The sequence below is a fragment of the Aricia agestis genome, chromosome 3 (assembly GCF_905147365.1).
Source record: "Aricia agestis chromosome 3, ilAriAges1.1, whole genome shotgun sequence".
In the NCBI taxonomy this organism is placed as follows: domain Eukaryota; kingdom Metazoa; phylum Arthropoda; class Insecta; order Lepidoptera; family Lycaenidae; genus Aricia; species Aricia agestis.
This window is the reverse complement of record NC_056408.1, coordinates 2,659,308-2,671,569: the sequence shown is the minus strand read 5'-3', so window position 1 is coordinate 2,671,569 and position 12,262 is coordinate 2,659,308. Positions and strand designations below refer to the sequence as shown.

General features: G+C 34.3%; 1 protein-coding gene across 4 annotated transcripts in view; it reads left to right on the top strand.

Moving 5' to 3' along the window:
• LOC121725771 (ankyrin repeat domain-containing protein 17) overlaps positions 1-12,262 on the top strand; it is a 60,999-nt gene that overhangs the window by 45,353 nt on the left and 3,384 nt on the right. For 3 of the 4 annotated variants that reach the window (XM_042112874.1, XM_042112873.1, XM_042112875.1), the window contains exons 35-38: positions 9,385-9,514; positions 9,795-9,979; positions 11,259-11,441; positions 11,839-11,967. In XM_042112874.1, the coding sequence (XP_041968808.1) occupies positions 9,385-9,514; positions 9,795-9,979; positions 11,259-11,441; positions 11,839-11,967 (627 nt within the window). The remainder of the gene's footprint in view (positions 1-9,384; positions 9,515-9,794; positions 9,980-11,258; positions 11,442-11,838; positions 11,968-12,262) is intronic. The other variant, XM_042112876.1, reaches the window with a different exon arrangement.

Below are 12,262 nucleotides of genomic sequence, written 5' to 3'. Positions count from 1 at the left end.
AGAAAGGATTTTGATAAATTCCAACCCCAAGGGGTTCAAATAGGGGATGAAAGTTTGTATATAATAATACTTCTTAAGGCCCTGTATTCCCAGAAACGGACGATTTTCAAGATTTAAAAGTGACAGGAGACATAAAAATATAGTAATTTAAAATCTGAAAAAAATACATGTGTTAGTTAAGGATCTAATGCAGTGCAATTCGTATTCCATTACACAATATCTTGAACTTCACTCGATAGAAAAAAATACCAAAGTTACCTCTTCTTTTAACGAAATTTCCATACTATGTCCAAATTATTTGGAATTTTCAGATAATTTTTGTACTGAATTAAAGACGAAGAATATATCTAATGCGTTTCGTTTTTTTGACTCGATTTAATCGATGTATAAAAAAACGACGATCAAAAAACTATAAAATTGCAGGCGCAGGTGGGTTTAGTCGCGCTAAGGCGCTCGTCGACGACGGACCGTACAATTTTTTCTCGCAACATTTTGAATACATATTTTTACAATTTGAGAAATAATATTAACATATTATGCAACTGGTTGATCATTGCTAACAAGTGACGCAAACCAAGTCCAAAATAGGCCCGATAGAATTACCTTAGAATTAGCGCAACAACAACCGTAATACTATCGTCTATCATACAGTATTGTAATATGCATTGAGATGTACATCTCAATGGTAATTTGGAACTCCACCGTATTTTTTTGTAATTTATATTATAGACTCGCAGTACGTACACACTACACATGCGGGGAGGCATGCTCAATGCCCATCTGCAATTCTGCAACATTTTCTTTGCATCTTTGACTGTCTAATTACTAATTCGTTTTGTAAGAACATGGTTATTTTTAACAAACTTTAAAAAAAGGTGGTTATTAATTCGACCCGTATCAATGTAGGTAATATTTCCATGTAACATTACCGAGTATTGGTATTTAATAATATGTTAGTATATATCAGGGTCTGAACAAATGTCCCGAATCTGGGAAGTGTATGTATGTATGTTTTAGGTTTCTGTTAACCTATCTCCTGAACTATAAGTCTAAGTAATTCCTTTTATTGCACTAGCTCAATTAAGGGCAGTGTTTTTCAACACAGGTTGAAAAACACTGCCAACTGCCAAGGTATGCGAACACAAACATAAAATATAATACATATTTTTATGTTGTGTTCGCATACCCTTTTTTTCAAGGTATGGTTCAACTTAGGTATTTATTATACCGTACGGCAAGTTTCCTCAAAGTCGGTTCATTATGAGATAGGGGATAGATAATTTTAATTCTCAATTATTATTACAATTTGAAATCGGCTATAATTTTTTGGGTTCCGTACCCAAAGGGTAAAAACGAGACCCTAGTACTAAGACTTCGTTGTCTGTCTGTATGTCTATCTATATGTCGGTCTGTATGTTACCAGGCTGTATCTTAAGAACCGCTATAGCTGGACTTCTGAAAAATTCACAGAGTGTGTATATCTGTTGCCGTTTTAACAACAAATACTAAAAACAAAATAATATTAATATTAATATCCAATACAACAAACGTGATTTTTTTGCCCTTTTTTGCTCTATATCAATAATGGCAACACTTGAAATTTTCACAAAGGCCTTAGGTATACAAGTACTTTAATAATGAATAATAATATTGAAATAAAATTCAAATTTAAGGTGAGCTCCCATACAAAAAAACACATTTTTTGGCTTATTTTTGCTCTATAACAATACGGAACCCTTCGAGCGCGAGTCCAACTGGCACTTGGCCGATTATTTTCAATACTATTATTTATTTACATTTCCACAAAACATTACTTAATTACTTAGTTCAATAATAATAAATATCGATGGTCCCTACTCCCTAGGTATGTTAACGAATCTGAAAAAATTGCAATTTATTATTTGAGCTCTTTTTTTAGGATATTTTTAATACAGCTTCAAAAATGGAAGGTTTCCTATATTTAGAGATGTATATTATCGAAACGTAATAGTCTATCCGTCATATAATCATAAGGTGCTAATTATGTATTTAATTCTGTGGTATAACAAAGAAAGTCAAAGTTTGCGAGCTTACGCTGTATCGGTGAGCGTAAAAATAGGACGAAATAACCACTATCGTGGGTCGTGACTGTACGTCGCTCGTCATAAACAAATAACACTTTATATAATTTTAAACTAAAGGTTTATCGATCTTTAAATAAATATATAATAACTTTTAATGTAAGACTGTTTGGAGACCCGAATAAATGAAAATAAAAAATAAAAAAATAAAAATAAACTTGATTTTACTTTATCTTTGTGCAGTTTTAGTAGCATTATAAATGTTTACCGTGTAAGTGTAAAACGGAGAGATTTGATTGTTTAGGGCGTGTTTTCGTTTTTCAATAGTATCGAACGTACCAGTTTCGATTGTGTTTTTTCATACATCATTTCTGTCGAAAATGACCGTTTCGATTCTATACGTCTTATCATAAATAATAATCTTTGCTGACAGTGCTACTTTCGATTGTCTTAACGGAAAGAAAACTTATTTTTTTTGGAAAAATTGGTTAGTCCTCCAATAAAAATGAAGTGTGTACTAATTTAAGTACTAAATTTTTATTATTATGTTTCTATCAATACTTAATCCTACTAATATTATAAAGGCGAAAGTTTGTTTGGATGTACGGATGTAATATGGATGTTTGTTACTCTTTCACGCAAAAAGTACTGAACGGATTTTAATGAAACTTTACAATAATATAGCTTATACATCAGAATAACACATAGGCTCCAATTTTAACCGACTTTCAAAATAGGGGAGGTGTTATGTTCGTTTTCTTATGTTCAACGATTACTCCGCCGTTTGTTAACCGATTTTCAAAATTTTTCTTTTGGTCCAAATACCCTATAGGGTATCATCCCAATTTGGTATTATATTCACAAAAGTGGTGATCTGATGAAGGTCCATAAGTAATCGAGGGAACTCCTCAAAATTTATAGGGAAACATGTGGTGACTTCGGTTTCGTGAGATGAATTCTAAGCATATGCTAACAACAATTAACATTTTGCACCGAGGTATACTGGTATACCGTGGTTCGGAAGGTGCTGAGAGAACTCCTGATTCTTTATAGATACACAAGTTTGAGAGTTTCGGCGTTGTTTTCAGAACGGAAAGTATATGCTACTATGCAAATTACATTCATCATCATCATCATCGTCATCACTACCATATTATACCATTAATCGTCCCATGGTTATGACTTGTGAGCCTATAATTACCCTGTTATTGGTACTTTTCATAGTCTTTTAGATCGAGACTCGAGTTTGTCAAGCGATAATTTAAAAAAATCTATACCTACCTAATATGATAAACCTGAAGAGTATGTTTGCTTAAACGCGTTAATCTCACTACATGTCCGATTTAAAAACTTATTTCAGTGTTAGATAGCTCATTTATCGAGTAAGACTATAGGCTATATATTATTACGCTAAGACTAATACGACAGAAGAAACTCAGGAAAATGTGGGAAAAACGGGGGAAATATTAGAAACTACGAACTACTGGAGCAATTTTTATGGCAATATTTGGCACAGATATAGAGTAGACCAAGTGAAGGGAGTAGGGATATAAGCTATTTTTTATGGGAAAATGTACGGTTTCCGTAAAATTCCTAATTGAAGCGGGCGAAGCCGCGCGGGACATCTAGTATATGCGAAAGTATAATATAATATATCTGTCTGTCTGTTTTCTCTTCACGCTCAAACCACTGAACCGATTTTGCTGAAATATGTTATGGGGATACTTTTAGTGCCGGGAAAGGACAGGGGGGGGGGGCTGTAAGCGCCATACCAGCAACCATGTTTCGTCGAAACGACGAGGGTTAGTGTTAAAGCGACATTTTGTGTTATTAGGTTTGTACATTTTTGCGCATTTTTCATCTTTTGCGGATTTATTTTATTGATATTGTTTATTATTATTATAACTACAAAACTTTGGATGTTATTACAAGACGAAAGTGCTAATAAAAATTCATCAAAGAGTGAGAAAGAAGACCATATCGAAATTGATCCAGCTTACATAACCGATGGTCGTATAAAATGTTTGCAAAGTAGTAATACTTAGATTTTCACATACACACAAAATAGTACAGCTCATATACCTCTTATACAGAAAGAAGGAAAACATGTGGCATATGTCCCAAAAGTCCTTGCGGCAAGTGCAAAAATCGTTGTGCGGAGAGCACAAACTTGATTATTATGCCAGAAACATATAATATATACTTTTCTTTAATTCATTTTTATTTTATTAGTATTTCGCATTCATTATTTTATTAATTTTATTATTATTTTTTCCTAATATCGCCATAAATAGTAATAGTAAAGATTTTAATTTTTGACTTGTCATGCAAACTATGATCTCAATTATAAGGCTGTTTAGGTAATAAATATACCATATAACTTTATTGAAGTAGTATAAATAATTTAAATACAACATTTCCATTAAATAAAGCAAAAAAACTGTAAACATTTCATTTGATTAACACCATTTAATTGCCTTTCTAAAATGTCGTAGTCGAAACTACGAAGGTTAGTAACAAGCGTCGAAAAATAAGGTTAGTGATCTAGGGTTAATGAAATAATATTTTTTTATTAAATTTCATTTATTTTTAACGATAATATATTGTGTATCCATACTAAAATTATGAATACGAAAGTGTTTGTCCTTCTCTCACACCCTAACGAAGCAACAATCGACTTGATTTTTGTCATAGACTAGTTAAAGGATAAAGAAAGTATCCATATTATATTACTGTAAGCGAAATTGTGGTAAATGCTTGCAGTTATCTAAGCGCATCGCTTAGATAACTGCAAGCATTTTTCAAACATTCATCTTTAAAGGTTCAGGAGTTCTGTTCAGTGGCTTTGGACCAAGAAACACATTCGTATGAAATTTCTCTTATCGTAACATAATATTATGTTTAAGTAACTAGAAACAACATTTTAACCACTGTGAGTGTTTTGATAAATTTTAAGGATTTCCCTTGATTGCTCACAGATTCTATCATGAGCTCATCACTTTCGTAATTGGTATACAAAATTAAGATCATATCCTATACAACAACACAAGAATTTTGAAAATTGGTTCACAAAAAGCGAAATAATCATCAAAAACATCTGCTTCAATGCAAAATAACACGAAAAGTACCAACAATTGGGTTATAATGTGATGGCCCATGGTATAATTATGGTTGTGATGATGATGATCAATCAAATTGATGCGTTGGCTTATTCTTTCAGTTTAAACAACGCCGAAATCCTCGAATCTGTATCTATAAGGATTCAAAAGTTCTGTTCGGTAGCTTCAGATCCAGGGTATAACCTGGTGCGAAATCTTACTTTTTGGTAGCATTTACCTCGAATGCTTCAAAATCGAAATCACTATATGTTTCCATACAAACTTCAAGGAGTCCCCTCGATTCCTCATGGATCTCATCATCAGATCACCACTTTTGTGAACATGGTACCAAACTCGGATTCAGCCCTGTACACCAACAAAATAATCATGAAAATCGGTCAACAAACGGCGAAGTTATGGTTGAACATACAAAAAATGTTCAATACTCATTTACGTATTGAACATAACTAAGATGATGTTGTTAGTAGTATAAACACGTTATAAATGTACATTCATTGACTAAACAAAAATTATCAAAATCTAGCGGTACTACGGAGTACAGAACCCTATATTGCGCGTAGCCCGACACGCACTTGGCCGGTTTTTATAAATATTTAATCACCCGTTAAAAATTATACAAAAAATAAACTTTAAATCACTCTCCTGTCAAGTAGCGTTTTTTTCAGTTTCGATACTTTACCTAGGGACCATTGATTTATTATTGTTAATTAGGTCTCAGTGCGCGATAGGACTAGTTTATCACTATTTCCTGGGGGGCGAGTGTGCTTAAAACGTTTTCAACCTTTTTTAACCGACTTCAAAAAAAAGAGGTTATCAATTCGACGCGTATGTCTGAAATATTTCCAATACTGCCCAGTTTTTGTATAATATGTTAGTAGATATATTTCAGTATCTGGACAAATGTGTCAAATTTCAAAAGTACCTATAATATGTAGGTATGTATACGTATGTTTTTATGTTTGTGTTTGCATATCTCTGGAACTACAAGTGGGATTTAATTATTTTTTTTGTTGTACTAGGTACTTTTCAACTTAGGGAACACTACATTTTAGCTAAATCGGTTTGGTAGTTTTGAGATAAGGCAATTTTAATCCTCAATTACGTACAATTTTGCAGTCGGTTTTATCTTTTTTTTTTAATAATATTTAAGTATATTACGAGTTTATTTTTCTGTGATTTAAAATATGATATGTTCTTAAATTGACTTTTGTGGAGAGAAAAATTGTGTGTAAATAATGGTAACGAGTGAAATAGATATTATTTAAAGAGTAAATGGGCGATTCCATTATCGCGGGTGCAACCTTTTGACGCACTTAAAGCGTCCTACTGACAAAATAAAACATATTTATTAATAAATTATCTTTTGAAGGGATACATTTTAACTAGTTTAATCATGATATGTAAATGAAAACTATAATTAAATCTAAGAAAAGCCACAAAATATGTTTTAAGTAGTATCGCGGGTGCAACCAAATCGGCCCTCCATTAAGAACTCGGACGAGTTCATTTGAGAATACTGTTAATTGTGAAACTTTTAGTTATTTATTAACCCATATTTCAAAAGTGTATAAGACAAAGAAATGATTTAACTAGATACAATTAATTTAAGTTATTAGTACTAGGAATTATTAACAATTTCCACGATCGCGGGTGCAACATCAGAATATCGTGGGTGCAACAAGTCTAAAGAAATTGAATTTACTCATAAGTCTGCGACTAATTTCTACATTTTTGATATGCAATACATAATATTATTAGTAAGTTGTAATAATACTACTTAAAATTTTGTTATTTTTTAATTATCAGTCATTTATCGATCTGAGAAAATAAATTGTCTAAATCACTAAAAACAATTTAATAATGTAACTTAGGCAAACGTTTTTCGATGTATTGCTATAAAACCGAACTGCAGCAAACATTGAATTCAAAATTTATATCTATAATTTAAAAGAATATGGTAGAATTATAAGTAAAAATATTTTTTTCAAAGAAAAATATTAAATATATATGATTTTTATGTCATTTGTAGCATGTCTTATAAAATGTTTAAAAGTAAAAGAAGATTAATCATCATTTTGAAACATCTCTTAAGTAATACATGAAATATATCTAAAAATATAAAACACGATGTGACTCTATTGAAATTTTTATAAATCTTGTAATTACATGAAAACTATTGATAACAAATATAATTTAACATTATTGTTTATCTTAATAATATTAAATATGTCGAAAATTACTAGAATAGTTAAAAAATAAATTGTTGCTTTTGCAATTGTACTGCTTCGATCGCGGGTGCAACCACTTTTAAGGTACTGTTTTTTCATTAAAAACCATAAAATAGTTTATTCCAATGATTAATTCCTATTTCCCTCTCAATTCTTCTTACTTTTACAAAGTTTCAAATTATTAACAATTCATTTTAGCGAGAAAACTAAACTTTTGTACCTTTTTTATCGCGGGTGCAACAATTGCAATTTTTTTTTTAATTGTTTGAAAACTAATTTAAAATTGTTGATTTTTTTGCGCAGAAATATAAACTTATGTTATACAGTCAATATTATGTAGTGAAATTCAACTTCGAGCTAGTGATTTGTAGTAAAAATAATCATGTGTGGCATAAGCAGTTTTTCTCGCGCCGTTAGATGATATCACTTCAGAATGTTATAAATCATTCAGATTTGAATTTTTACTGATAAAAGTTCTTTTGCTAGTAAATATACATCTTTCTATATATAATTAAATAAAAAAATGTAACAAATGCTGTAATTTAAAAATTCGGGTCGAGGGTCGTCTCTAGCGGAATCGCCCAAATAGTGTTTAAATGAGTAATAATAGTTTATTTTAATAGAGTAAATAATGAAAATGAATTTAGAATTGAACTGAGCTAATTTCGTACATAATATGTATATTATATAACTAGCTGTCCCGGCAAACATAGTTTTGCCAGAGTAGACAGAATTATAGAGTATGCCGACTTAGAACTGATGTTGAAATTTTTAAATTTGACGTATTATGACGAAAATCATCACTAGGGTTGTTAAATTGTTACCTACGAATTTAAAACTATGACATATTCGCTGGACGTGTTCCTCTTTGGTCGTATTTTTGTTTGTTTTGGCACATGCGTTCAAAATTGTCAGAATCCAATTTTGAAATCTTTATTTTAAATATTTAAAAATAAATTATATCAGCCAGCGCGAGGCACATTCCGTTTATAATCCTAGTGAAACCCGACGAATTTGACAGATATTGAAACCTGTCCGTTTCTTTGCAGTCGAACTACTGGTAGTTATGTCTATTGTGGTTTTGCCATATAAAGTATTTCGCCCATATTATTTTATTTAATTGACTAAATAAGTATGGCACCATGGCAACGTCCGTCGCTATCCCGTCGTCGCACAAACAATGGCCGCCGTCAGTCTCGAGTAATGTAATAATTTACTATTATTTATTCAACAAATGCACTTATCAAAATAAAACCCAGTAGCCGATTCTCAGACCTACTGAATGTGCATATAAAATTTGGTAAAAATCAGTAAAGCAGTTTTGGAGGAGTACGGTAACTAACATTGTGACGCGAAAATTTTATATAAGTAACATGAGATAAACAAAAAAACAAAAAATAATAACATCAGCTTCATCAGTACAATATTGGATAAACCCCTTAAACCGTTAATTTTCATGCATGCAGCATGATATTATATGATTTATATATTATGTACTTATTATAAAGGGGTAAATGAATAAAAGAAACAAAATCCAAAATAAAATGAAATAACTAATTAGACTACGGCTCATTGTTTGTATACTGTGGCGCACTCGAGCGCTGCTTAGAAGGTCGAATAACGTGTTCCCCCCGCAGTAAGTTGCCCCGCCACCCGCCTCGATCGTAGTGTTTCAAACAGCGCTTCGTCGCTACGAATACTTTTCTTTCTTTGGTCTTCCCGCCCTTAACGCGAGCGAAGCCGCGGGCAAAAGCTCGTCAATATATAAGTTTTAAAGTAAAGATATTTTTAAAAGATTTTAGTTTGCAACAATAAGTGCTTGTTGATTATTACGAAAATTTTAAGCTCAGTTACTTTAACTTATTATTCAAAATTATTATTTCTATTGAGAGAAACTTTATGGAAACAGTACATGTTAATATTATGTAGGTGACCGTCTGGAGGTTTTTATTATCATTGTAATAATGTCGTGTACAGGTGAGCAGTAGCAGCGCGGCTCCGGCTAGTGCCGCCATCGGCGTCGCGGGCAGCCGCGCCACGCCGCCCGCGCGCACGCCCGCCAAGCCGCACGCCGCGCCGCGACCGCCCTCGCGCCCGCACGCACACGGTACGTTACTGCGTATTATGTTGACTGATATATTAGTCATAGTCAGTGTTACCAACTCCTAAAATAGGTTACTGTGTAATGTGTACAATACTGACTGAAATATTATTTAGTCAATATAGTCAGTGTTACTGCTTATAATACTGACTGATTATTATGATTTAGTCAATATAGTTTATAACAGTGATTAACAAAAATCTATCCCTTCTCCAAGGTATATAAGAAATGACACACATAATAAATTTCCTCTTAACATAAAAATATCCGCCGTTGTGTAATTCAGACGTGATTGCAGGCGTGCCCGTGACTGAGAAGCGAGTGAGCGGCACGAGTGCGAGCGTGAGCGGCGCGATCAAGAGCGGCGCGTTGACGTACACGGGCGCGATAGTGGGCGCGCGCGGACACACCTTCGCCGCCAAACTCACCGCCACGCCCCCCGCTGACGCCAAGCCGAGGGTGCCGCCTCAGGTATGTTTAATGTGTTATTTTAAATATTACATCATCCCCCTTGGCCCTAACTAATTAAAAGAGTTATACAGTAGATATCTTAATCAATGCTTTATTCTTGTATAGCTTATTCACAGTGTAAATTTACCAGTATGTATTAGAAAAGTGTACACTAGACTACTGGACCTATATTCAATTTCATTGAACAAATGCTTATTTCTAGTAGAACTTGGCCTAAGAAACCGTATTTCACCCTTATCATCAAATAAAAGCTTATGATTGATAAATAAAGTCGATTTAAAAATATGATTTTATGAAAATAGGATTTGTACTGACGAAAACGCTTTTGCGGTACTTCCGATTTGGATGTGAAATCATCACTTTAGTAATTTAATCTTTTATTTATCGCGCTCGTTATATGTAAGTTTATTCATACGTGGGAGAGCCATGCTTTGGCACGAATGGGACGGCTCGACCGGAGAAATACCACGTTCTCACAGAAAACCGGCGTGAAACAGCGCTTGCGCTGTGTTTCGCCGAGTGAGTGAGTTTACCGGAGGCACAATCCCCTACCCTATTCCCTTCCTTACCCTCCCCTATTCACTTCCCTTCCCATCCCTACCCTCCCCTATTATCCTATTCCCTCTTAAAAGGCCGGCAACGCACCTGCAGCTCTTCTGATGCTGCGAGTGTCCATGGGCGACGGTAGTTGTTTTCCATCAGGTGACCCGTTTGCTCGTTTGCCCCCTTATTTCATAAAAAAAATGTATATAAATAATAAGAATAAGCCTAGAAAGATTTGTAAAATAGGTATATTTTCTTGAATAATTCAAATAAAACATCAGTTTTATATATTATCTCCATTTATTGTAGACGGGAAATGAAATGGCCAAAACTTTTCTCCATAATTTCTTATTTATTTTATTAAAATACAAAACGTATGACGTCACACTATGGCGGACAGTGTTTTCGGCGCTATTTATAAGGCATATTTTTCAATCAACATTTTTATGGGTTTCTACTGTGTAAAATATTAAAATATTAGTTTTTTTGTGAAAATGAATGATTAAGAAGCGATTAGCATGAAGAAAAAAAGTAGGTCAAGTAGCCTATTTGGTGCATAAAAATAAAAAATAAGTTTCTACAGTAATACAAAATTAAAAAAAAAACACAGTTTGTTCCTTATCACTTATCAGGGATTAGCAGTTTCGACCATGAAGGTTTAATTCTCATCAGTAATCACGATGCATTAACGTCATCCGAGTGAAAGTGCTTTTCTAACGAGATTTTCTTTTGGCAGACGGTGAGCGCCGGCAGCGGGTGCGGGTCAGCGTCGCCGCTGCGAGCACGTGAATCACCGCCTTCACCGCCGCGCGCCGAGGAGGAGCGCGCGACCGACGCGCTGCAACTCAGCCCAGACACTAGCTGGAACGACGAACCCGTTAACGCGACGTCCGCGCTGCATATTAATACTACACCACAGGTATGTATTGAAAGTTTTTGTTTTTTTAACAGACCCTGCAATAATATAGAGCACTATTTTCAAGCGGAAATAGTTTTCAAAAACATAAAGATACCGGATCTTTGCGGTTTTAAAAATTGTTTCCGCCTATTGGACCGTAAAATTAACCGTTTGTTCAATAGATTACCTATATATCATACGGAAGCTTACAATCTTGATACATTCAAAAACGTTGAGATATAGAGCACGGCAGTTCATAGAACATCTATGTGACAATGTTATGAATTAGTGTTGTCGATTCTCGTTGTAACTCACGACATCCTAATTTTAGGGAATTTACAATTTTAAAAGTGACCTTACATTTAACTTGTGTATCTCTAGTTTACAAACGTTTGCAATAACATGACCGATCTGACAGGGTGCGGGCGCGCACAGCGGCAGCGGGGGCGGCAGCGGCGGCGCGCCGGAGTACTCGCTGTTCAAGGACCTGTCCGTGTCGGCCAGCGCCGCCTGGGCCGACGCGCACGTCGAACCGCCACCGCCACAGGTGCGTAGTGACGTAAGCCGATACATCACACTGTATTTGACGTCCTCTGTGGCTCGGTTGGTGGGCTATTGGTAGCTCAAGCCGGGGATCGCGGGTTCCTGGGTCTTGGATGTGTATAATTAAATATGTGTATCATAATATAATAAAAATCTTAAATATATTATGTATAGTATAAAAGTATTAAATATATTTCCGTTGTCTGGTACCCGTAACACAAGTCCTTCGGGTACGGGGCCGGACTGACGTGGTGTGAAGCGTCCTCAGATATTATTATTATTCAGGCACCCTTACCCTA